General features: G+C 36.9%; 1 protein-coding gene across 1 annotated transcript; it reads right to left on the bottom strand.

Moving 5' to 3' along the window:
• Positions 1 to 674: 674 nt before the first annotated feature.
• FEZ2 (fasciculation and elongation protein zeta 2) lies at positions 675 to 27,742 on the bottom strand. Its single transcript, XM_066178573.1, has 9 exons — positions 27,507 to 27,742; positions 25,905 to 26,013; positions 22,712 to 22,828; positions 21,169 to 21,313; positions 18,250 to 18,518; positions 15,439 to 15,519; positions 11,280 to 11,355; positions 9,023 to 9,088; positions 675 to 2,867 (listed from the first exon to the last, which is right to left on the bottom strand). Exons 1-9 carry the CDS (start codon positions 27,740 to 27,742, stop codon positions 2,851 to 2,853), a joined length of 1,116 nt encoding a protein of 371 aa, XP_066034670.1. The 3' UTR covers positions 675 to 2,850.
• Between the last annotated feature and the right edge of the window lie 230 nt (positions 27,743 to 27,972).

Genomic DNA, 27,972 nt, shown 5'->3' with positions numbered 1-27,972 from the left:
GTCTGGCTACGACTTCCAAGTGACAAGCACACATAAAGAATCCCAAGGTAATCCACTCTGGAAGCAACAATCATGTGAACGGCTACCACAGTACTCCAATTTAAAGGCTACAATTACCTTGTGCAGTCAACAGCAGATGTTCTTTAGCACCAACTCTCTACACCAGCTGAGAGTCCAGTTACATCATTATCTATCACCAGAAGGGAACTGATATTGTTTTCAAGTTTCTCCCCTTAACCAAAACCACATAATTTTAGGACTCTTGACTACCTCTGACATCCTGTCCAGACATACCCTGACTCAGAATTTTAACTCTATTTATGAAGAGAATAAACTTCAAATAAAATAGCAAAAACACAGACAAAGGGTTAGATTAAAAAAACCCCAAACAAATAAAGCAAGTGATACAAACAAATTAAGTACCTTAAAATTCAATGACTTTAGGGCAACTTTGCTTCCAGGACTTTTCATATCAAAAATGGAGGGGATTTTCACAAAATCTCTGCTAAGGTATCTGTCAGCTGTTTTTGGGTGGCCATTTACGACTGTCACATGCTAAAACTAAAAAGAAGATTGAAATCCTTTTCCCTGAAAGAATGCAAGATTCAATAATGGATCTGGAAAAAAAGGATGCATAGTAGAAAATACAAAGTACATAGAACTCAGCAGAAAAGCAGATTTGCACGGTTCTTTTTATTCAAATATTTTGAGATCTGTTCTTTTTTTATCTACATATATAGGTATACATATAATACTTGCCACGTTTGGCAACTGTTGTTTAATGCATACAAGGTAAACAGGTACTTTTCATAATGAAATCTTGTTTAGTCTGATGAGAGGCATGAAATTCTCAAGCAGATGCTTAGCTCAGTAAAGCTGTTTCTGGTCTTTATTTCCAGTTTCATTACTTTTAGTAGATTGTGACTTAAAGTCATCCAAGATTTGTTACAAGCAACAGAAACTTTGACAGAAGTTTTTTTGTCGTTGTTGTCTTTTTTCTTTTCTTTTCCTTTTTTTTACTCTTCTCTTAATTGTTGTTGTTTTATTTTGCTCCATCTTGTCACTTCAAGCCTCATCAGGAGATTGAAGCACCTCTGAATAATCTCACACAGAGACATGGTGGGTTTCACATGTGTACCTTTTTTAAAATAAAGAAGGGTCATCCCCTTTGCCCATTTCCAGGCATCAACAGACAACACCAAGAATTTATACATAAAAAGCATGCCATAATGAATTTATAACGCACAGCTACAGAAATAAATGGCTGCCTTCAGTTTAGAGAAACCACAAATGAATTAAAATAAAGCAACAAAAAGCTTTTTCACATATGACACACTTATGGAGAGGATCTATCTATTCCTGAGCAGGCTGGCAAGTATCCACTGGTGGTCAGGTGGGGGAGAGGGAGGAGAAAAAGAATTTTAAGCTGAAAAAGGCACAAAAGACAAAAATATTGAGGCCTTTTGGAAAAAAAAAAACCCCACATTATGAGAACTATCTTCAAACCATGTTGTTTCACTGATCAAAGTAGTATTTGGAGATGATGATAAAGTTGAACATTAAAGATGATGCAAGGTATTCAGGATCAAATTTCTCTTTAACTAACAAAAGCCCTGAGGACTTTAGATGGAAAAACCTGTAGAAAACACACAATTATCTCTTTAGAACCTCATATTCCAACACCTTCAGATGTTCAGTATATACATCTGGATGAAGAATCAATAGGAACCCTGCCTAGAAAAAAGTGGGTTTTTAGGGTTTTTTCTGGTGTTTTTTAAAAATTTTTTTTTAAAAAAATTATTAGCACTCCTTACCTTTCCAACTCATCTTTTAGACTGGCAAAATTACTTGTGACAAGTACTTAAAGTTGAGATTTTGGGGTACATTTCTTTTACAGGATTTGTAAAATACATTCTCATCTGTTTGAATGCAGGTACATCATCATAGAGGAGACAGTGCATACAATTTACAAGAGATATTTGTAGTAAAATTAAGAGATACACAGCAACAAACATTTCAATATAATACTAACTTGGAAGCCAGGTGCAAGTTTTTCAAACTGTACATGTATTTTTAAAAAGATCCTGCCTTTTAAAATGTTTATATATTGAAGCATTTTCATTAAGATCAAACACTTTTTAAAACCAGTAAAATTATAGCAGCAATATGGGAGAATATCTAAGCCACATGAACATTATTAATTAAAACCAAACATGAAATATTACATTAGTCAAATGTTTGTGTTAATACCAAGAACAAGTAACACACAATTACTTATGTCAAACCAAGAAATCTGGATTTGTTAATCTATGAGCAAATCTGTTGAACAGTTCAAAGTTACCATTTACAGAGCAGTGTTGATTGCTGACTTTCACAATCACCTTTCTGGAGTGTCCTGGAGAACTCACTTGAATCTTAAATTTCAAGTCGACTAAGATCTTTTTTTCATCTTTGTTTAGGAACTAAGGATGCTTTTAAATAGGGATTCCTTAAAATGAGGCTTATTTTATTTACACTATTCAAAGTTTACCTTTCCTTCCAACAACAAAATGTGCAGGAGGATTTACTACATGCTATACAATGTAAAAATAGACTTTAAAAAGTCAGAACAATGCAAGTAAAACTGTACAATGTTTGTTCCCTGCTCCAGTTCATTGCACTATTAAGTTAAACTGGATGAGTTGTCATGCCCAGATGACTTACTGTAGGATCAGAAAACCCACACACACAGAGGAGGCAAATGAATACTGCTTTAGGTATAGTGCCAAATGAAAAAATACTATGAGTTATATCCAAGGAAAGCTTCTCATCACAGAAAGGAGCATGGCTAATTCTGAAAAGCAGCCCTCTTCATGTAGGACACAGAACTGCAAAAAAAACCACAAATACACATTGATAAATATCAGTGAAGTTGGTCTGCCTAAAAATGTAATGTATATACTAAAATATTTAAATGTTGGATTCTACCCTATTAGTAACACAGTAAAATCTAGTAATCAACTGAAACTGGCAATTAACTTTTCAGCCTCTCTCAAAAGGTAACAAAGTGACACAACCCACTATCTTTAACTAGTATTATCCAGAAATGAGTTAACTAAAGGTCATGTCTTAAATAGTGCTTTTTAAAGTGTTACATCAGAAAACAGAACATTAAGTAACGGGTGACGCATGCAGTTATATTTTAAAATATGCACTGACAATTTGAGATTCTAACTCTACTTTCTAATTCCGGTGCATGTACTAGAATCACACAGTGGCAAGATAAGACATGTCCTTCATGTGTTTCTCATTCCTGTTTCAATGTAAGACACAAACCTCAGAGCAATCCAGCTTTCAAACCAATGCTAGCACAACACAAAAGCAAATAAAGAAGTCAGGTGTAACAATAAAACAAAAACTTCAAAGGCAAGGAAACAAATGTTCTCATTATCTGAAATACTTGCATAATTTAAAAATAGAACAAGGTGCAAATTCTTGCTTCATTAAAACAAAGAGAAAGGAAGTTTTTACTTGAAAGATCAGGTATGAAATACCAAGGAGAAAGATGGCCAATTACTCTGCTTTCACGACATCTACATTCAGAAAAAAGAAAACAATACTAGACACTTCATGCATTTTACTAACTAGCAATGTATAGCATATTATTTTTAGCACTCCATTTTTGTCACAATTACTGTTTGAGGACAATTAGAAATGAACACAAAGCTTAGCAATAAATACATCTTATAAAGTTTACTGTGATAACAAATCTGATTTCAAAGGCAAACATTTCATCTGTAAGTGCATACTTATATATTTTATATAATAGTTATGTAAAAATCACACACAAAGGTAAATCTTCACATTTTGTAAAAACTGGAAGTAAAAAAGTAGTAATCTTGAAATAATGTGTCTAGATGTGATACCAGATAACCTACCATAACACTTAATTCTGTGTATACACTGGTTAACATTTCATATATATCACTGATTTGTTCTGGAAGTAGCTAAATTAAGGAACTCTTGCTTCCAGCAGATTTTGTCAGATATTCTCCACTACCCATACAGCAATAAAACAAGCTAATTCCCCTTCCCACAATGCTGTCCTCAGCTTCTACTTTAAACCTGCTGTGAACTCCATCCCAGCAGCCCCCCCCCCCGGTGTTCTCATGACCCCAAAGAAACAGGAGCCCCTGTATGAGCATGGAAGTAGGTGAATACATCAGACCCAAGGAGATGTTGGCTCTTCAAGGTAACAGCCATCTGCTTAATGCAAACAGCAGTTCCAGTCCTTCTCCTACCTAGATGCTGTTCCCTACAGTCTTTCTGCTACTCCCACAACACCTGCTTCTGCCTTGTTGGGTTGAAATTGGCAATTATTATTTGTGAGATTGAAGAGACAAACAACTGCACCGAGGCATTTTCTTCAGAAAGCAACCTAAACTTGCATACTGCAAAGATTACAGATGCAACTACACTATATATAATATACATAATACTACTAATAAAAATAATAATTTTTATAAATGTATAAAAAATACTACTTGCATTATTGTACTTGGCAAATGAATAATTCTGCAGAAAGTCATTACATTATACACACAACAAGAAAGACCAAAAGCTTTAAAAAGAAAGTAAAACTTCGATGAGCACTGTCCATACAAACACACTTTCATCAAAGGACTTATTACTGTTGGTTGCAACACCTAAACCCAATGCAGCTACAAGGTATGACACAAATAATTCATCTGCTTTACAGCTGAACTAGTGCACAAAAAACCTAGCTTATTTAGGTCTTTCAATGGACATAAGCACAGTGTTTTCAAATCACACTGTATTAGTTCAACCATCAAAAAAGGTCAATAGAAATAAGAGAACAAACAACACTTAAATACTGTGACCTTACTAATCTGCAGCTTCAGTCCAGAAGTGTGCTTTCTAAGATAAAGAATTTCAGTCTTGGTTTGGTATTTCTTTCCCTGTCAGTAAATTCATTCCCCTACCCTTTTTCAAATCCCAGTTTGTCCTTCATGACTCCTAGTGATAAAATATAATAATAACATTGATATATTAAAATTCATTCAGAAAAAATTAAGCACAATTGCAAATGCTGATCAGTTTCATGCTACCATTTATTTTAAGTCTAAATCTATAAAATATAACACAAATTATATGCTAGTGGGAGAACAACTAGAGTTCACTTGCAAAACAAATCACTAATTCCCTTTCATTAAGTTCAGGACAGAAATGTTCACTGAGAAGTAAGAACAAACAGAACCTCACGGAAGGAAAAAATATCCCCTTGAAAATAATTTAGGATGTCGTAAGAGCAACACGAACAAGAGAAGATAAACTGCTAAATTGTACCAGACTCTTCACAGGGTACGTACTTAGTCTGGCTTAGGGATACTTACCTTTGAGGAGATATTCCTTACAGAAAAGATCCAGGGGAGAGCTAAATGACCCCTGGAAAGAGGGACTTAAGCAGAACAAGGAAAATGATGATATTTCTAACATTTGGGGGGACACAAGGGGGCAGTAGAAATTGGGGAAAGAAGATGCTTTAAAGAAAACAAGCACCAGAAATAATTTCAAAACTAATAATCCTACTGAGAAATGCATATAGAGGTGGTTTTATCCCCTAACATGAAATGCACTGAGTTATTCTCTTTAATTCATTACACTGAATTTGCACACACTGTGTTTTGAAGATTTCTACTTCCAGCATTTCAGAAGGATTAGCTGGTTATGAAAAAGAAATCTAAGAATGATCTGTGGTAAACACAGAAGGTCAATAGCAGATCTGGCTGCAAAACTGTCCTTCAAGTTCCAGCTCTTGTCCAAATAACTTTACTCAACCATTATTAAATGAAGATAGTGAGTATTAGACAGCACACACAGAGGGGGTCTGTGTATGTCTTCCTACATGGTCCAAATTTCAGAATTATTGGGTATTTAGTTCAAGTAATTCAAATAACACAGTATTTGTAAATTCTACAAAACACACTGGAATTCAGAGAAAATATAAACTCATTTCACTATCTTCAGAACACCAGTCATACGGTAAGACTTCATGTTACGTCAACAATTGTGCTCAATCTTATGGTTCCATTCATCTTTCCACGTTCACAGCATTCTTCTATTTGTTCCTTTACATTGTACTAACAACAGTCAGTTCTTGCTTCTGAACAACTCTGAACAACTTTTCAACAGTGACCACTAATATCTGGGCAAGTCTATTAATAATTCTGTGGACAGCTTAACACCCACATAAGACTACATATCCTAATTTTTTACATACCACAGAATAGCAAGAAAGTGCTGCTTAAAAAAAAAATCGAGAGCATGTTAGTAAGGTTTTTTTTCTGCTCTGAAGAACAGAACATAAAGTTTGAAAAATAGTTTTGCAGTCAGATGCCAAACTGGATTTCCCATAAAGCTACACATATCCTAATGTCATATGTAATTTATTGTCTGCTTTTTCTGTTGCAAGACTGGAAAAAATGATCCTCAAAGGAACACACACTTAACAGATTTTAACAGAACCAACTACCTTTGGTGATATAATTCAGATATTTCAAAATTTCACTTCCTGATTAAAGCTTAAGAAAAAGCAATAAAATCCATTCAGTGTAAAATGAATAGAATTACCACTATACTATATGGATTATACCACTGGGTTTGAATTTCTTTCAGAAAACAAATTTAAACCCTCAATCTTCTTAAAGATTTTTACCTTGCCAAGACATTGTTAATTGTTATAGTGAAGAGAGCAGAATCCTCAAAAAGTAGGTCACTCCTTTTATTTTGGAATTTAAGAAATAGGTTAGAATTTCAGGTATTAAAGTTCAGCTGAAAGCTGATCTAAGAGGTTGTAAAGAATTCAACCAATCTCCTCTTAACAAGCTTCAAAAATAATGTCCAGACAATAGACTGGTGGCTGGGAGTATTTTGTGCCATGAAAGCCTTGTGTTGGGAGTTTCAGGTCAGAAGTTTTAGCAGCAGAAAAAGAGCAATAGCTTACAACTTCAGAAACAACTGGAAGACTTTGCCTGTGCCACAGAATAAATCTACAGTACAAGGCAACACTGTTGGATGAGTTATAAATATTTAACATAATGTCAACCTAGTATATGAAGCTTAGTTAAGGCCATACTGAAAGGAAGAGTAAAACTCCACGCTCACTAGCTCTGTGCTCGCAGCTGTCTGCCATTGAGCACACAAATCCACACAGGATGAAGGAAGGCCTGTTTCTGTTCACTAAGGAAGTGGTAGCTGGTGGCAAATTGCCTGTTCCTTTCATTTTGAGTGATGTGAGTGATTACTCTTCATGTTCCCACAATTTGTGTTACAAAGTTTAAAGATTAACAGTGTTTGGTTTGATCCAAGACACTTGCATGATCTTTTTGCAATTGTTGCATCTCACTACTAGAACATCCTTGGCGATTTTTAAGTAATGAGCATACAAGAGGCAGGAAGGAACTTCAGTTCAAGCTTCCTAGATCATCCTCTCATATGTTCACGTAATCTACTTCTATAAGCCTTCTTTGCTTTTAAAAAAGATTTCTGCATTTCCCTAACCTGCCAATTTCTTCTCAATATCCCAGTAATATGAAAGTTCTTTTGGATAGCTACATATACAAATAGGAGCAGAAACTGTGAAGAACACTGTTAAATCCAGTCACTTAGTGCCAGTTGTATTATGAAGAGCAAACAGTTTTAATTACTGACAACAGTTCACCCTCTTGGGTCAAAGATTCTGCTCCACAAAGGTTTAGTGCCATCATCACTAAAAAAAACCTTGACCACGATCCTACATGTCAAACATGAAAACACATCTGTCTAATTTAGGAAGAACTTTCAGAAAAAAAAAAAAGTAAACAATAGAAAAATCAATGGAATCAACTGGGAAGATCTCTGCATTCTTATTGTATGTGGCAGTTCTTCAACCCTACACAAAACTTAGAAATGGATCTCTTTCAGAAGGAAGTCTGTTGGACCTTCCAGAATACTGAATGGCTTTTTTCAGATTTTCTTAAGTGACAGCACACTATATGTCATCCATAACTTAAACCTGAAAGTACATTCAAATATCTGTGAGATGAGATTATGAGAGTGACTGTAAGTTTGTGTAAGAAATACAAAACGCTTTAAAAATCATACGGAGTGAGTTAAGTCAAAAGACAGTATATTTGAAAAAAAAAGATGAGACTTGGAATGTGTGATATCCAAAGAAGAGAAAAACTTTTGGGGTATATGAAAATTAGAATATTATAAACATTTTGTTGGCAAACAAAATGGAATTCATACTCCTTCTGTACAGATATTTGCTCAGATCTCAGGAGTTTGATGCATTTGCTAAACTTTAAACACTGATGAAAACTGTATCATATGGCAAGAATTAAGTAAGAATATAAGCATTAGCAAGGTCTAGGCAAAAATGAGGTCAGACGAAGACATTTTAAAATAATTTAACAACCTGGAAACTACCTGGAACAACTCCTTAAAGCTAAGGCAAACAGTATTTTTCAATGTCTGACATTCTTCAAACACAATCGGTGTCTAAGACTGGAAAATAAATTATTTATAAAAAAACTTTAAAAACAGTATCCGAAGAAGGTATAGTAAGTAAAAGAAATACTTTTTATTATTGCTCAGAAGGTAAAACTTGGAATGAAGCCATAAGCACTTTGCATAGCAAATGCATTATTACCATGGGCAGCTTGAGTTTCATTACTGAAAAAACTGTACAATGGAAGATTTTAACTACACCCATTTCACTTCAAAAGCCAGACTCCTTTGCTCCGACTGATGTCATTCAGCAGTTTGCTGTATTTTACTACCACAAACAAAATAAACATGTTTTATTTATGAACTGTATGCTCAGAATGCTCAGACAAAACAGAACATAAATAAGAGCTGTGTTAGACTGAAAGGCAACATAATTCATGAATCATGTAGGATCACTGTTTTCAAATACACGTTATGTGTAAATTAATTTAATTTAGAATCAAATAAAACCCCTGCTGAGAAGGATACTCACCCTTTAAAATATAGTCTGTTAACAAGCTTGGTACTTTCTCACTGTCTTCTTTCATGGCATGCAGAACTAAAGTATGAAAAAAATTCAGATACTTAGTCATAAATTAAACACAACACTTAGAAGAAATACCTTGGAGCAGTTCCAACTACTCATAGAGATACTACTATGAGATGTAAGAAATCTCTTAACTGAAAGATGAGAAGATTACAATGAGACATCACATCCTCTCCACCTTTCACTTGTGTAATTCTCACTGAGCTAAACAGTTCATGGATACAGGAGTCCCATTTCCTGTGGTTAGTACTACAGTAAAAAGCCATCAGTCATAACAACAACAAAACCAACAAGCACCTCTTCCCTGTAACAAATTCTTACCAAAAGAAAGTCATGACATATAAAACGAAAGTATGCTAACAACTACTGATGGGCTGGAAATCTCAGGATAGAAAAGTCTGCTCCATTACTTAGTATCTTTGATCATTACCTCAAATGATGGAAAAATGATGTGAATGATTCAATGGAACTATTAGTGGTGCTTTTTTTCCCCTCCCTGAAATGATGAATATTATCTGCTGTGGGTTTGAAAAATCTTAACTACGTGACTACCTTTGTCATTAACTTACAATAATGCAAAAATGCCATTTTGTGACATATATGAACGGATCTTGTCCATCTTGCCTATTTCTGAAGAAGGAAAACACATGGACAAGCTTGACTGGACACATAAAAGCCTGTCTGTCACTGCATAAAGAAAAACAATAACTATTCTTTATAAAGTGCTCAGGACATGACTGAAAGAAACAAAAATACAAAATTATACTGAAAAGCAATATTTAATAAACTCCAAATCCCTCATATGAGACTCTAAACTCAAATCATAACAAGTGTTTTTTTCAACTTTTATGTTGAAGTAAGACATTAGTGTTCATAACTGTGGAGTAATACAGAGCTTTGAAAGAAAAACCAACTGAACAACCTTTAACACCTGCTTTACTGCCTGCCTCCAACAACAGCAGAGACAATGAGTCACAAATCTGCAACTGACTCAGAGGATCAAGTTCCAACCAGCCCACAGAAATTAATATTGTTAATACTCTTCACAATGCATTTGTCCAAGACATTTTGTTAATAAACCATCAAACAACACAAAATGTTTTCAAGAGGCTTTAACATGTGCTTAATAGTGTCAAGTGAAATTTAAACATGGCAAGAGGATAAAATTTCATTGCAAGAATAAACATAAAATGAGAAATCCTTTGTCACAAAGTAAGTATGAATTAACACCTAAGGCTGCCAACTGTAGAAAAATAAAGGGAACTTTAATTCCTACTTAAACATTTCATTTATTCTAGAATTAATGTAATATTTATTTTCTCTTTCCAGAAAACAACCAATGAGCCTTTTACCACCCCACAGCCACCTGTGGAATCACAGAACTGCTGCTGAAAACCACCTTAAGACACAGTGAGATTCTCCACCAAGATCTGATCACATGCATTGATGCACTCTACCGTCTATTTTTTAACTGTCCCTATAAACATCCAATGAAGGAGATGCTACTGACTCCTAGAGATGCTCTGTTGTATTACACCACCTTAATAAGTTTTTTTTTAAACACAACCTTGACTTCTTGCAAATTAGAATAAAGAAAAACCCCAACAATAAAATCAAACAACTACAGAGCTTAGAACTTAAAATAATTTTGAGGATCTGGCCTAAAAAAGGTGTGAAGAATGGGGAATTCAAAGCATTATCAAAACTTTGTTTGATTTGGAATTCCTAATTATCAAAATTTATTAACAACCCCCCCCCCCCCATCAAAACCACAGAGAGAAGCTATTTTAAAGGCAATCAAGTGCAATCATTATGGAACTAGTCCTAAGTATCTCGACATCCACTCCATTTCATCAAAGTCATTACAATAACCTCGATAAAGCACAGTCGATGTAAACAAACAGGGATATATCAGGCACTGTAAGTCCAAATTGCATGATATGCAGCCAACATCAAAACATGGGAACATTTACTTCCTGATACATGCAGGTTTCTAGCCTTCAGAGTTTGAGGCAACAGTTAAGAAACAAACCTAACACAAAGGCTCAGAAAACATGCAGGCCGAAGTCTATAGTTTAAATCCTGCATCTTTACACACATGTCCTAGGGTAAGGGGGAAGAGAGAACTGGATGGATTCATTGGCTTTGAGCAGCGACAACTGGAAATAAAATGAGGAAAGAATCAGGAATTTCATATGCTCACTTTTGGTTAATGTTTGAAGATCTTCCACAGATGGGGGTCCATTTTTCTTCTCATAAGGAATGACGGTTGTTAAGTACTGTCAAATGGAAAACAGAGTTACTTGACAGTCCTTTCATGCAACTTTGTTGTTTGCATTATATTTTGCAAAAATTGTAGCAATTGAAATTGTTAGCCACAAATAATCATATTTCAGAAGAGATTAAGATTCTACCTTTCGGTCTCAGAGCTTTTATCACAGAAACCAAGGTTGTTTTATTTTTTCCAAATCATGTGGCCACTGAAAGTCATGCAGCTAACTGTCCTCTCTGAAAAGAAAATGATGCTGCCCCACAGTTAGGTGAAAATGAAAACAGATGGCTTCCACCTTCTGCTGCTATATGCTTCCAACTAAAAAGAACAAGGCAAGCCTAATGAAACATAATACCCCGGAATACGGAATTTTATTTAAATTATCAGTTTTAATAGTTGAGTGTGTTAGTTTCAAACCAACTCCTTTTTAATTCTATTTATTGAAATCTTTAATTATTGTCTGCTTTAAAAAAATAAACATAACACAACAAAATTTCTTAAATCTTTCACAGTTTTCATACCTGCAGTGCACCTAAGATTAATTTTCAAATTCTTGACACAACCCTGTTGGTTTTTTATTACATGCATTTATTACATGTGACATCTTACTTTGCAGCCTATATGAATGCATATTCTCCTTAAAGTGGTCAGAATTTCAAAAGTACTAAAATAGTTGGAATTCTCCCCAATGGAAAAGCTTCCAAAATTTCCCTCAAGTCAATTTTTAAGAAGTAAACAGGAACTTTATTCTGGTTTTAGGGCTACAAGGCAGCAGGCAAAGTAACCCTCAATGTCTCTTTCAGCTTGACATCGAGGTAGTTCTCCAGGCAACAAGCAGAAAATGTTACAAACAAGGTACAAGGTCTCCTCCTCTCCGTGGGAACAGCCCTCCCGTGAGAGTCAAGCCTAACCCAGCCTATGGTGAAGAGTTGCACCTTGCAGAAGGAGGCTGAGGGCTGCCACGTTTGCAGCAGGATCACGCTCCTCACACCCAACCACACCATCTGCCTGAAAGCCAAACAGCCTCAGTTCAGCAGCACTTAACCAATTGTACAGGGGGTACTGATACCTCCCCAAGACCTTCTGCAAACACGGGGTGCTTTGCCCCCTCCCTTTTCTTTTGGCATTTTCTCACGTCCACTCAGCACAGCAGAGGAAAGGATGCAATGCTTCTCAGGAAACAATCAATTTTCAATTTCTTTTCCAGGAGATGTAACCAACAAGTATCACCAGAAAACTGTGCTCTTAATAAAATGACCAGAATTGATAGCTAGATATAAGGCTGCTGAACTTGCCAATGGCAAAGATGAAAGTGGATCTACCAACACCGAAATCAGATTTCTGGCTGTCTTTTCCAGCCCTCAGAAATAACTGGCATTCTACCCTTTACCTGGACAATAAAATACTAGAGATATTTCACTGCACCAGATATCAACTAACCCTGTTTCCCTTCCCCTGTAAACTTTCATTTTTCTTCTCTCACAGTAGCAATTAAAAACAAAACCAGGAATTTCTTAGTTTCCAGAAATACTTTCCTTCTACTCATCAACTTTGCAGCAGTAACAATCAGCCTCTATAATAGCACTATAAAAACTCATTTCCTGAATTGCTGTGTGAAGGATAACATATTATGAAAAGAATGAAGGAATGACTGAAGTGTAGCTTACTGACAAGACCAAGTGTTAAATCTGCTGTGACCTCTAAATTTTTGAAGCAGATTTGATGACATGATAAAGCAGCAATTCCCACTGCAATTTTTCATCACCTATAAAAAGTGTTTGATATGCCTGAAAATCAAAATGAAGATGACTCTCTTGAATTTTCTTCTGGATATATGATCACAGAAAGATTTACCATTTTTTTTTTTTTTTTTTTGACTACATTACCAGATAGGACCAGGGAGTTCCCACTGGAAGTTTCTCTTTACATGGTGAAAATCTCTTAAGTAATTTTTACTTGTGTCTCAAACACATGTACATCAAATGGGACTAAGATTATAAAAAGGGAAGTACCCACTATGAGATGGTAGTAGAAGGCGGTAAATACCATTAAAATTAAAAAAAATGGAACAGAGTTTTGAAAAAACTACACAAACTTGTCAAAACTTTTTTACGTTGTAACCTTAAGTGTAGGAACTTCTGGCTTCCAAGGTACACAAAAAATTGTCTTGTCTCTGTATTTTTTTTTTATCAAAATTCCAGATTTCTAACTAACTCTTCCCTGCTAGCAGAAAACATCTGAACGTGAGTTTATAATGACATCTTGAAAAAAACTCTCAAATTTATATTGTGAAAGTAGCATTAAGAAACTGAAGATTTGATACTTGTTCAATTTTGCAACTTGTTGCACTAAGAAGATTACACCAGTATCTCAAAAGCAGGGCTAGGGTTTGGAAATGAGACAAAAAATCCTAATCAAATAAAAACCTTCCAAACAGAAAACAAATGCCATAGGAAAATGGATTTCCAGGCATAAATCATAACAGAGCTGGTATCTTTTCTACCTTTCTACCTTATATATCATTTTAAGTTCATATTACTTCCATGATTTGCTTTAAGATACAGAAAGGGGAATTAAAAAACCCCATAACCATAAGAATAAAGATAAAACAGAAGAAAAGTATGATCAACATGAAGAATAACATTAGTAAATTAACTCAAAAAAATGACTTGGAAGAGTTCAATCACTGTTATTTTTATCATATGATTATGCTACCTATGTCTACATAGGAGGCAGTGAAAGTCTTTTAGCCAAAAATATGATGGAGTGGCATAGCTCACTTTATAAAATATATGATATTTAAAATACCTAATATAGATATAAACATACAGGTATAAACAGCTGTAATTTATGGTGAAGATAACCAAGAAAAAACAGCACACTGGTACAGCTTTCCTAGTACTGTGATAATGCAGAGTGATAAAAAATCTTGCAAGGTAAGCTCTGTGCATGTGTTCAAGATCCCCAGAGCTAAAGACAAACAAATAACTGGATCAATGTATTCATAAAATCTCACACATATACCTTGCTTGAGAAAGTAGGCAGGTCTTTGATTTCTAGCCTTATGATTGCAGAATGACTTGAAAGGAGTTGTTTTGCCTCCCAAACTCCTCTGTAGGATACAACACTCATCTTACAGACAAAAGCCTAATCAGTCTTGACTTCCAAACTACCAGTCAATTTATTGCCTTGATGGACTTCTCACCATTGCCCCTAATGGACTCCTCTGACAAAATTGCATAAACTGAAATAGTGGGTACACATTAAATAATGTGAAATACCAATATTTTGTAGGGTGCCAAAAGACTAAACAACAGCATAAGCATCAGCAGTTCACTAAAATTCAGAATGCAGTTAATAAAATACATACTACAGATCTGAAACAGCAGGCAATTTATTACTTTGAAATAAAGCATAAGAATCTTGCTTCCAAGGTACACGCAACATCTATATGATCCCCACTGAAGCTGTCTCTCTGCTCTACATTTCAGTATTTAAATAGCCAATGAAAAGACATAAACTTGCCTATAGCTCATGTATTTTATATTGGTAATCTGCATTGCTCATATTTGGCTACTTTTAAAATCATGCAGTTTTCAAAGGCAAAAGACAATACATTTTCCAGGTGCTACTCTGTTTGTAGATGTATCAGCTCTGAACATTTGAAGAAAAAAGAAAACAAAACCTATTTTCATTATGCAAGTTGCTAATGCTAAAGGTTGAAACACTGCATCTAACCTGATACACATTCTTTGACTGGTTATTAGATTTTTACAGACAATGTAAATGTTATGCAATGTATCTAAAGCATGCATTATGCTAGAAGAGACTTTTAGTCTGGGCTAAGAAATATGGGTTATTAGCTCAGTGCATCAAGGTACAAGTCTTGAATATCTTGAGCTGCTGAGGAAAGAAAGAGACTGTAGGCTGATCAGAAACCCGAGATAGGGAAGGAGTAGAGATTCGAGCATTCTATCCTGCTTTTTCCTGTCTCAGCACTTATCTTCAGCTACTGTCAACTTTCAAGATCTCAGCTCCTACCAAAAGTGCAGGCAGAGAATGAGAAAAAAGGGAGAAGATAGCCCAGCACCTGTTTCTCTCCACTTGAGTTTCCAAAGGTGTGGCGGAAGCCATTCTGTATGACATTTGAGATCCCTTCCATGCTGAAGCGCTAAAAGTAGTGAAAACATAGCAGAAAGAAAAAAAAAAAGGGACAGAGAAAAGTTCAGAAGACTATTAATCAGCATTTATCAAGACTATGAAAGACAAATGGCAAAGACAAGCTCCAAACTGTATTTCAGCACATTTCAATTTCTTCACCCACCTAATTTTTTTAAATTAAAAAGCAAACCTTATAATGGCAGTTAAGCAGTATTTCTACATCAAAACTTATTCTAATGGAATCTTCACACTGCAGAATTGATAATAGAGACTTGCTTTTTATGGCTGTTTCATTTAGAAATGTAAAAAAATAGCATTTGTCAAAGTTCAGTTCACAGTAAATTCCTCTCTAACATTTGTGTTTGAACAATGTAAGTTTAGAGACACTACTGACACCAACTTTTCACATTTTAACCATGTACTAGAAACACCGTTCAGAGGTAGTAATTTTCAGCTCCAGCTCTTTAAAACTTTAATGCTTTCATGCTTCCTTTTCTACAATTGAAGCAACAATTAGTATTCTCTATTTTCTGTAATTTCATAAAATATACACAATTAGATAACAACACACCCATATTGATTTCAAGCTCCACTGCATGGAATCCAAGTAAAGAAGACACAGTATCTAATTCAACTATGTATTTTTCCTTGAACTTTGTAATCTCTTTTGCTTGCTGGAGAAGTAAAAAAAAAAAAAAAAAAAAAATCAAAACAGTTTTGATGTTTAGCATGTGATATAAAACCAGCAAGTGACATGAACATAAAAAGAAGAAACAGCCAAGCTGCTGACACAGGGCAGTATGATGAGCACACCTCAGCATGTTTATCTGAATGTATTTATTTACGTGAGGGGAATAAAATGTGCTGGAATACAGTATTCTTATACCTTCTAAAGCACACAAGGTCAATAAAGACATCAATTTTGCTGAAGCCATCTTAACTCTTTTAAGATATCCTACTTGAAAGAACAGCTATCTTCAAGCCCTGACTATTTTTAACTGCTCCCCAATTTCCCCTTGTGAAAAAGGTAAAAGTTTAGAAGTCTAAGAAACTAATTTACCCAAAGATGGTATCAAGGACAAAAAAATTAATATACCCTTTTTTTTTTTAATATTCAGTTACAGTATCTACAGGAAAACTCATTTTCTTAAGAGTGTGACAATTCTTCCAATCTTTGTATTTCATTATATTTAACAAAATGACCATTTAAAACATTATTTATTAGCAGAAACTCAGTCTTCACAAAGCTACTAGAACATACTATCTGTATGCACATTCTCAGCACCTAAAAAAAAAAAAAAAGAAAAAAAAGGATTGTTGAAGAAAGGAACCTTGAACCTTACACCTCTTTCTGGGACAGGGCTCTCAAATCTGTCCTTGATGACAATGAAATCTATTTTCAGAGGAATCACACACAAGCAGCTACAGTGTCACCTGTGAGCTAGTCTGTTCAATCCCTCTTAGAAAGCAACCTGATACATCTGTATCTTATAGCCACCAAATACGAAAATGTCTTATCCTGGGACCATGTAAATTATACCTGAAAGTATCATTCAAGTTTTCTAATCTTTAAACTAACCAGAACAAGTTTGTCAATCTCTTGACTCAAGCTTCAAAACAAAGTAATTATTTTTCTTTCTAGGCAGAATACCCCTTTTTGGTATTCCATGACTAGGAAGGAAAAAGGAACTATTCACTGTGGTCCTGTAAAAGGATGACAATTTTGTATGGTTTTCAAGACATACATTTTCTTAAGTTTCTCTAAAACTTAGCTACAGACACAAACATCTCATTTGACAGCTGAGATCAAACCCTCTTTGAGTTACCTGATATCACAGGTATCTTATGCTTGTAAGTTTAGAAATGAATTCTGAAGTATTAATATTTCATTATAAATGTTTATTCCCTACATTTGAAAAACAAACCCCAAAACCTTCTGATGTGGAACTGAAGCATTCATTCTGGGACTTAGCCAAGATCTACAAAACCACATTTTCTGCATCCCATAAGAGGCACTAAGAAATCCAAACATTAATATGTCACTTAAGTAATTTTAAATTTTACTAGACAGATAAGAAAAAAATTCATATTGACAATGTGACAAGCTAATAACCTAATTTCTTTTGCTCTTTGACTCCTCTTATCCAAGTCTACTTGAAAGACATTTTTTCTTTTTGTTGCTATGTTCTGTGAAGAATAAAACAAATTATCTCCTCCCTGTGCACGTGCACTGCACTTTGGCATCCTTCCTGTCTCTTGTTGAATGTAGTAACTCTGCCACAGGTTGGGAGATCCATGGTAAGACATTCCCTTTTTTCCTACCTAGGAACCAGCATGATCAATAAATATCTGTGCAACTACAGCAACAATAGTACTGAATTTCCTGCAAGACTAACACATACTAAAATTCACCCAATGAAACCAAACACATAAATGAATCTGCCTCCTGACACTAGAACACATAGCAGTACATCCAAAGATAGTATTTTTTGCAAGAAAGGTATGCTAGTTCCAGGCTGATTTGCAAACAGTTGAAAAAACCTTTTCTGAATATGAGAAGAGTAAAATGTTTGATGGTCCTGTGACAAAAATAATCTCAATAGGAAGAGCTTAAGCTTTGTTAGTGAATGAAGGCATGGAAGCAGGAGTACCAGGTCTCTTAATATAATCTAGGACTACTACTTCCCATAGTGGGGAAAAAAAAAATTAAATGTATAAAGACTTATAAAAATTTTCTTACTGTTCCAGGCATATGACCTCTTTCTTGTTTGCCATTCTGAGGACTACCATTTTTCAGCTTCTTTTTCTTCTTTGCTGTTTCTTTGTGCTCTCGCTGTTTGTTTTGTACTTCAATGAGGACAGAAATGAAGCTGTTTTTCACTTCCTTTTCAAACTCCAACTCATCTCGTAAAGCCAGCTGCTGTACCAGTTCCTCAGAATAATCCTTAATAGCAGTCTCGATTTCTTCTAGCAGTTCATTTAGTTCAGCAACAGACAATCTTTTCACTCCTACAAATAGTTCATATAAAAAGTAATATGTCAAGATTTTAAGCATGAAAACTTGTGGGAGTTAGAAGAAAAATGTACTCTGAAATTTCTCAAAACAAAAAATTCAGTTCTAAAGTCACACAGAACAAAACAATATTCCTAAAAGAATAAACACATCCCAGAGGTGACAAGATTAGCAACGAAAAGATGGTTACACTTTCTACTTACTTCTGAGAAATCTGTGATAATCTGCAAATATGAAGAATATGCTGGTAGTTTATGCTGGAAGCTGAAGTAAGTGCTAAACTTCTGACACAACTATAAACTATTGCTTTCCTCTGCACCCACTGTTCAAAGGCTTTCATATTTTCTGAACTATTGGGTGATGCATTACAAATAGTGCAAGTATGACCAAGAAAATGTTTTGAGGCTTGCTTGGGTTAAAAGTGAGCAGATCTTTGAGGACTGCTTTCTGTTCCAGTTTAGGTCTGACACACCCAGGAAGCTGGCGAGTCCCAGCAGTTGCTGTGTCAAAGAACATAATCCTATTCGGCACTTGAGAAACAGCTAGTCCTGATTACACTGACAGGTACAATCTGTTTAAGGACACTGCATGGATGCTTGCAATTATTTAGTTTCATTGAATAAGTGTAGTAAATATCGTGTCTACAAAAATTCTTGTAAGGGAAAGCAGCTACAGATAGGTGTTAAAAAATACAAATAAGGCCAAAAACTACAAAAAAGTGTAGCTCTTAGAAGCACCCAAGGTAGTAAGTGAAATGGGAATTTTTTCTCTTAAATTACAGCAGGGAAAACTGATTGGAGAAGTCTCCTTGTCACTTACCTAATGGAAGAGAAGGCAATGAAACCTGTTAAGACAATTCTCTGTCAAGGAGCCCCAGATTTTCAAGGCAGCTTAGGCCTTAAACTCTGCCCAAAGACTGTAACAGTACTGAGAGGGAGCACCTTGTGAGGCCCAACACTTAAGAACCAGCTTCACAGCCTAAAACCCATTTGTTGGAAAAACACAGGTCTAGGTTACCCAATTGCAGTCCTGGCTGATGACAGATCAGTTGTCATTATCAAAGTCTTCACAGGGCTGCATAGGAAATACTCGGCTAATGCAGCTGAGTGGAGACAGAGGAATTCAAGTGCAGAAGACTACATGGACTGAAATTTAGTAGGCTGAAGAACTCCCTTGTGCAACCAAGCTTTAATTCTGGACCGACTTAATGTATGTCTTTTCCTATCCAAGCAAAAAGTAAATACAAGTGATTTCCTGCTCTAAATCCTAAACGAATGATAATCTCTGATCTATCCTACAAAAACCAGACAGTTTCTAGGAAAAACCTGTAAAAATTTCAGAGATTCAGACCAATTCTGAAGCACCTTCACACACTAAAAATAGGTAGCAAGAGCTTTTAATAAAATAGTGACCTGAAAGACATGAAAGCAGATTCTGAGAAACTGGTGAAGCAAAGTTAAATTATCTGCCAAAGTAACTCAAGGCATTATTTGGTTGAGACTGACCTTTAAACTGTAAAGATGCAACAGACAAGACGGATTCCTGAGGCAAAGCAAAATAGATACGATATGAAATACCGAGCAAGCTTGATTAGCTCCTAACCTTAAGACATATGGAACTGTCAGAAAAGCAGGAAGCCCTGCTGAACACAATACATTTTGCTTTCACATTTCTGAAATTTATGTATTGAGACAGTTAAGAGACCATTTTCATGGTTGGAATTTCTTCCATAAATCTGAAATGTAGCAGAAACTCTAAGTCACGGCACAAGAGGTCGGCCAGTTTTCTGAATCTCCTATCTCCTACAGAGTTCGTAATGTTGACCCATACTACAGGAAAGAAAGCACCAAACTTTTTAAGAAAGACTGAAGTAGAAAGATCATCTACCAAATATTCTTTGTGTCCCTACTACCTTCTAGAATTCATGTTGGCAAATGCACAGATTAAACAAAATTTTCCATCACGAAACTGATTAGTCACAGGTTTTTTTACATACAATTCAACCTATCACAATTAAATTTATTCATCTAATTTCTCCTTTGCTTTTGTAAAGGGAAGCACAGATGATTTAATTTGAGTAAAATATACAAAGGATATTTTTAACTTTTAAGCCTTCTGAAGAGGAATGGAAAGGGAGGACTGAAAAAAATGCATGGTCCTTATGGGGCAAAAAAGAAACGGTTGCCTTAGTTGTGTCACTATCTATCAAGATATGATGCAATGACTGAAACTGTACCAAAGGTATGGTAAAGCTTTATTTACTGAATAAGCTTTCAAGAACTTTAGCTGATCTTAAACAGCGTACTGGCATCAAGAAAGTGTCTCATTTAACAGAAAATAATGAAGTTTAATAAAAAATTCCTTCAACTTTACCCATGAAGGAATTTTACTGCCTGCATCAACCTTCAGAATATTTGCCTTAAATTGAAATTTTATTGAAGTATTATTTTTGTTCTTAGTCATAAGAAAGTTGACAAAGTCCTCTATGTACTAAATCTAAGCTACTATTTCAAGACATTTAAAAACATTTTTGAATGCAGATATTTCATAAGAAGGATTTTCTAAGAATCAAACACATGGCAAACTTACCCTTTAAAATATTTTCACTAAGCATAAGCGCAAAAATACTAAACAAATACCACTTACTCTCTTCATAGCTGTTGTTTGTACTGGATCTCTTGAGGGTCTGAATTTCCTGGGAAAGGATAGAGAGCCGATCTGATTGGGTGGGCGTTTCATCCTCTTCTGGATCAGGCGATTCTTGCATCATTTCCTCTATTTCTTCAATCACCTTTGAAAAATGAAAACCTTTATGAAAACCCTCCTACATGAAGAGGCTGCAATTTGAAGCAAAGCTGGATGAAACTACCACCAAGACTGGATGGAAGAGGATCAATAAAATCATACTGGCATTTCCTCCCCATCCCTGCTCTCTGAGCATAATCACACCATGGAACAGTAAACTGACGACGGCCCACCAAGCAGTGTGTTGAAACTACACAGTTATTTCTATAAAGGTACTCATGATTTTGCTTAAGAGAACTAAATTAAAGAGTAAGCTGGAGTATCTTACCTGAGTATTTAGTTGAAGGAAGACACAACAAAAATCAATTATCTCCCCCACTCCCTATTTTACCACATTTCTCTATGTAAAAGAAACACCCCTTCCTCCCCCAACAAAAAACAAACAAAAAAAATGAAAACAAACAAAAACAACAAAGAAAAACTCACAAAAAACCCTCTGAAAAACTAAAAAAGCCCCACTGAACTGCCTGAAAATCAGCTGTGCTTGTGAGTTTTTTGAACTGATCCACCATAACCTAAGGCTGATTTGCACCCCTGGGCATAAGACCTGAGCCAAACAGAAAGTATGACAACAGAAATTCTGTGCATAGATAGCTTACTCTACATCACATAAATGATTACATTTCTGCAGGCTAAATTATTAACAAGACATTTGAATAAATAACACAACAACTTTTAGAAGTTTATAGGCTGTAGTCAGTGCTGAGATCCAACTCACAGCAAAAAAGAGCCAAGGCAGTCCAAGTAGTCCTGTCTCCTGTAGTATTAATAACCGTATTCACAGCTTAACCATTGCTTAAGCATTAAAGCAAAGCAAAATAGATTATTTGTTTGCTTACTAAAGCAGGATCATAATAAACCTTACTCTCATTAACCTTACTCAGAAGAGCAATTTTCAAGATAATTGAAGTAAGTCCGTGGATTTGAAGACTTTAGACCAGGTAATTTGAAAGCTTAGTAGCAGAAACACTGATCTGCCCTCAAGTTAGGCAAAAACTTCAAAGAATTCTTGCTAACAACAAAGCCCTGTGAAACTATGAACTGTCACACAGTCATGCTGGAAAACTACAAACTCTACCAATACCACTAAGATTCTGAAAGTATTTTTGCTTTTTAACATATATATTTAATTTAGTAGCATTCCTGATTAATTCATGATAAGAAATATACAAAGATTTCAAAGACCCTGGATGATCAACCTCACCTGAAGTACTGAAACATTTTTCAAATCTGAATGATGTAACGCTATCTCTCACATTATTAAACCCCTAAACAAAGAACAATCAAGAAGCTTAGCTACAGTGAAGAGAAACAACAAAAAATAATAGTGACAGATTAAAAAAACATTCTACACCAACAACACTGTCTTTGCTGAACACTTCACCTGCTCTGCTGTGAAGAGTGGCTCTTCATTGATGCAGGAAACAATGATAGAATGCATATCCAACTGTTCTCTCAGCTCTTCATCATCTGACAAGTCAAGGTTCAAGTTGTCGTTTACCTAAAAAGCACAAAAAGGTGTATTTGTATAAATATATATATACCCCTAATGTGAGGGTATAAAATGCACGAAACATGTACAAAAAACAAAAGGGGACCTATCATTGAATTTTAAGAATGAAACTGAATCTTGGCCCATAATAATGGAATCAATAGTTCTTTCTGTCAAATAGCCTGGAAAATGAAATTAAAATTGCTACTGGACAAAGATAAAATTGCTGTCAATCTTTAATGTCGGTAAATAATGTCTGTACATAAAGACCATACACACACTGACATGCAGATATCTACATGGGAGGTTGTCAAGTAAATTCTTAAATCTTAACTGAAGATTGACAAATGTCTGTATGGGGTGAAAAACTTGCCTATAATGTCTAATGTTACACAAACCTCTCACTTTTAGTGCTTTTATGGTTCCACCTTGTCACATGGAAAAGACATGGAAAAAAGCTGAGAAAAGTTGATATTGAATGGTGATATCAGGACACTGGTACCAACCCAGATTATTAAAAAAACCCACAAAAAACAAACAACAAACAAAAAAACCCCCAAAAAAACTGTTGTTGAATATCTCAGGGTCTTTTCAGAAAGAGAAGTAACACTATTCCCATATATATACAACCAAATGACATTCATCCTTTCAAACCAAAGATATACATACACTATGAGACATAAGTCCCCTCCTTAATAAGTCCGGCATATTTTACTCTCACACAGTGATATATCCTGGTTTATATACAAAATTGTTTCTGTACTTTGTCTAATACTAGATTCCAGCCTAGAAAAGCCCCTCAAAGCTGCAACCCCCAACATGTGCCACCGGAGCTCAACTTCTTTATTTGATCTTTGGGCTAATTTACAAGCATCATGACTGGCTCTACAAAGTCCTTGGTCTCACAGCATCAGTTTTCAATTTTTCTTGTAATTCCCCCAATTTTCTCAGTTTCTTCAAAAACCTTAACAGTTCTCAGATTCATTTTGAACCTGCAACCAATATCCCCAGACAGTTCATCTGCAGGTGAAAACATACAATTCGCACTTCTTCAGCCTCCAGTATGAAGTCAAATGTCCACCTTTTTCCACAATCTGAATTCCAGTAACTGTGCAGTGACAGGGCTCCACTATGACTCTCTCTTCACCTACTACACAGATACACTGCATTTTGACATTGTTTAAATGTCTGCTTTCCTCAAATATTTCTTCATGCACATAGGATATGACAACGATGGGATAGTAAGCAAGGATAACAGTTTATCTAGAAGGAGATCAGCTTTCCCTTCTGACATCTCCAGAAACATTTTGAGAGACCTTTGAATACATTTTGATAATATAGATTAATAAACCACCAAAAATGGCATCAGCTGTAATCTGGACTAAAAGGAACATCTGGCTTTCCACCCAGCCACACTCCATGCCTCCTTCTGTTCTCCTGCTACCAGGGAATGACCCACTTAAAAGTAATCTAGTGAAAACAAAACAAACAAGGAATTGCACAATCCCATTCCTCATACAGCTGTGCACAGCACTCCCACCCAGCTACTTCTTTCACTGTCAGAGATGTATAAAACTGTGCACAGACCTGTCATGTGAAGGAACCAAGATCAGGTAAACCAGCCTTATTGAATTTGTATCTTTCCCTACTAAAACATGATGAGGAATGCTTTCTGCACCATTTCAGTAGCATACTATTAGGTTCAAATGCATCAGGGAAGTGTTGCTTAGCTGTTAGTTTTCATTGTAAGAAGATAAAACAAGACACGAGCTGGTCCATATGTGCTGTCACATATCCAGCAATACTGCTGAACACAACGCAGGAGAAGAAAAGTATGTCAAATGTTCCTCACAGCCCTTACACATCAGAAGGCATGCCATGTGGAGTGAAAGCTGAAAAAACCTGAGATACATTTAATCTATGAACTGGTTTTCCCTCTACTGGCAGCATACCTAAGATTCTAATCCAGCAACACCACTTTACACTTTTTTACGTACTTTCTTCATAATTTCCTGCAAGTAACTTTCAAAAGCTATATGAAAAATTTTCTTATATATTATACTTAGCTCCTTATCAAGAAATCCATTAGTCTTCCAGTCCATTTTTCCCTAATACAAGGTCACAGCATGGCAGGGTTGTATTTTTAGTTAGAATGTAAGAATTTAATTATTCGAAAACCACATATAAAATCTAAACAAAGACTCAATGAAAACTAGAAGAAACACAAGTCAAATTCAAGGGATAACCAAGAGACTCAAATCAAGGAAATGAGTTCCAAATTTGCACCTTCCTCTACTGAAGCCCAAAGTATCCTCTTCAGCAGAACAATCTCTGCTCCTGTCACAGTAAAAAGCATCTTTTGATTACTAATGGATGGCAGAAGCCAAAGCATTACCCGATTCTCAGATTATACACACAGGTATTTTTGCAACATCACTGAACTTCACTATGTTTAAAAGATAAGCCTCTAGTTTCCTCAGAAAACCTGTGAGATGGGAGTTCCTCCTAGCTTTTCTTCCTGAAGTGTTTTAATCCACTTCTAAGATCATCAGAGGACAACACTTTCTATAAACCTATCTGAAGCTCTTAATTCCCTGTTCCTGCCCCAGAGAACTATTCTAACTCTTAAATAAGGCAAACAAAACAAACTCTTGCACTTCAGTGTCTCCTGGGCCACCGTTCTTGTTAAAGAAGCCATCTGACGGTGGAATTAGATGAAAGTTCTCACTGGATTTACTAAATCAGAGTACTCCTGCCTCTTTTCCTCCCTTACCCAGACCAGTGTTTAACATGAATCACACAGCAGAAAGATTTTATGTGAAACACTTTCTCATTTTACCTTTTTTTCTATCATGCTCTAATGAAGAGTCACCTAAAACTAACCCTGAATTATTCCTGCCCAGGGAGATGCAAACATACATCAATGGTTCTTTGATTTTTAAAAAGCCCTCATGTATAATGGCAAGTACTAAAAATATTTTCACCCACTTAATTAACAACATTCTTTTATACAAATGCAAACAGTTTTACTTCCCTATTGAGTACTAAAGATCCAAAGAGGGTACTTCTGCTGATCAGAACTTACCCCTTTTTCTGAAAGATTCAGTGTTGGCAAGTGCAAAGCTCTCGTGTGGGAAGATTTCCAGTCAACTGGCATCACATTACCATAATTATCAGTCAAGGCATTCCAAATCCTGAAGAAAAGAATAAAGAACAAAAATGCAGACCCCAAAAACCAGAAGCAGCTGAATCAGCAATAACCATATTCCTAACCTAAATCTCTATCAGTAACTCTATTTTCCTCCCTAAATATTCATCTTCAAGTTACTGACAATAGTGTTTTAAAGTTAGTTATGAGGAAATGTTTTTTGAGCAACATAATTTACTTCCCTTTTTAAACAACAATGTATGCACAGCAGTGAAACAAAACAATAAATGAAGACACGGCTTCTACACTAATTATGTAACTATACTCAAAATCTTTTCTGGGGGTGGATCAGCCTTTCCTTCAATGAAATTTGAGCTGAGCTATAAATTACATTCCTAATGTTGTTTAGCACAGGCTGAGTACCAAAGTCTGAGCCAAATCTTTTCTTTTTTTCTTTTCTTTCCATTTATAACAAAATATGGAAAATGCACAGATCAGACTAAAATTTTGGAAGAATTTTTTTTTTTTTTTCTAAAAGTACTCTTGCAGAGCTCAGCCCATCACTCCTGTCCTCAGTCAGTCTTTCCTGTTTCCAGAGCGTACATCCTCTCTGGCTGTCCTGGACGCTTGCCCATGCAGACCTGAGGCTTGCACACGCAGAGCTACGCTGCTGAGGCAGCTCGGTCTTTAACCACAGCAGCCCTGTGAGCAGGCCGCTTCCTCAAGTCCCCAGCCAAGCCCTGCCTCCAGGCGCTATGCTGTGGCTGGATGTTTGGAATGGTTGCCTAGCTAAGGCTCACAGGAGGCCACAGGAAAGGCCGAGGCAGACACAGAAGGGCAGACAGCCTCATCACTGCCCAGCGTGATTCATGGTTCACTGAACTTACCTCACTGCTTACACCACAGATCTAGTATTTTGCTAACAGGCTTTTTATTTTATTTCTTTTTATTCTTCTCTTAGAACAAGACATACTAAATTTACTATTAAATAAGAAATAAAAATATTAGTAAAATAACGTTAAAAACTGTACAGCAGCATGGCCCAGAAAGGCTGTATTCCTCGGGGGAAAAACCCCCAAGTTATCACAGTTGCAGCTGCAATTTTCTTCTTTGCCTGCTTTCTGTAGTTTTCATGTTTAATTTCAAGCACTGAGACAGCGGCCACTTTGCAAGAAGCTAAACAAATACTAACCACGGTCACTGCACTTCAGAACAAGCACTTCTCGCTAGCTCGGCGGGGTAAGAAGCTCGGGGATGCTCACACGCTTCCCTGGCAGCCAGGGGGATGGAGCCGGGGGGCTGCACGCCAAACCCGCGCCGCGGAGGCCGAACGGGCCCCCCTCGCCCAGGCCCGGCGGCTCCCAGCTGCAGCCCCGGGGGCGGGGAAAGGCTCCGCTCCCGCAGCCCACAAGCCCTGCTGGGCTCGGCAAGGCCCAGGGGCAGCGCTCTGGCAGGGCAGGGCTGGCGGGCAGCCCTGTCCCCTCAGGCCAGGCCGGGCCGGGCCGGGCTCCCTGTCCGCGCCCCCAGGCCCGCACTCACTCGTCGTCCTGCAGCGCGCTCTGCTCCGTGAGCGGCCGCAGCGGAACGCGGCTCTCGCCGCCGCCAGCCCGGGCCTGAGGGGGCTCGAAGCAGAGGGACAGCTTCGCCCCGAGATCCCCGCCGCCCCAGCCGCCCTTGTCGCAGGCAGCCTCGGGGCCGCTCCCGGCGGAGGGCTGGAATCCCGAGAAGTCCTGCCAATCGCCCGGGTCTCGCTGCGAAGCCGCCGCCGCCGCCATAGCTGCCGCCGCAGCTGGGGACTCGGCGCTGCGCGCTCCCGGCGCTGCGCGCTCCCGCAGGCGCGCGGCGGGCGGGGCCGGGCCGGGGCAGCGATCGCGGAGCCGGGCCGGGCCGAGCCGGGGCAGCGATCGCGGAGCAGGGCCGGGCCGAGCCGGGGCAGCGATCGCGGAGCCGGGCCGGGCCGGGCCGAGCCGGGACAGCGATCGCGGAGCCGGGCCGGGCCGAGCCG

Source organism: Chamaea fasciata, unplaced genomic scaffold, assembly GCF_029207755.1.
Source record: "Chamaea fasciata isolate MVZ Bird 193981 ecotype frontalis unplaced genomic scaffold, bChaFas1.0.hap1 SCAF_3, whole genome shotgun sequence".
NCBI lineage: Eukaryota > Metazoa > Chordata > Aves > Passeriformes > Sylviidae > Chamaea > Chamaea fasciata.
This window is presented reverse-complemented; position numbering and strand designations above follow the sequence as displayed.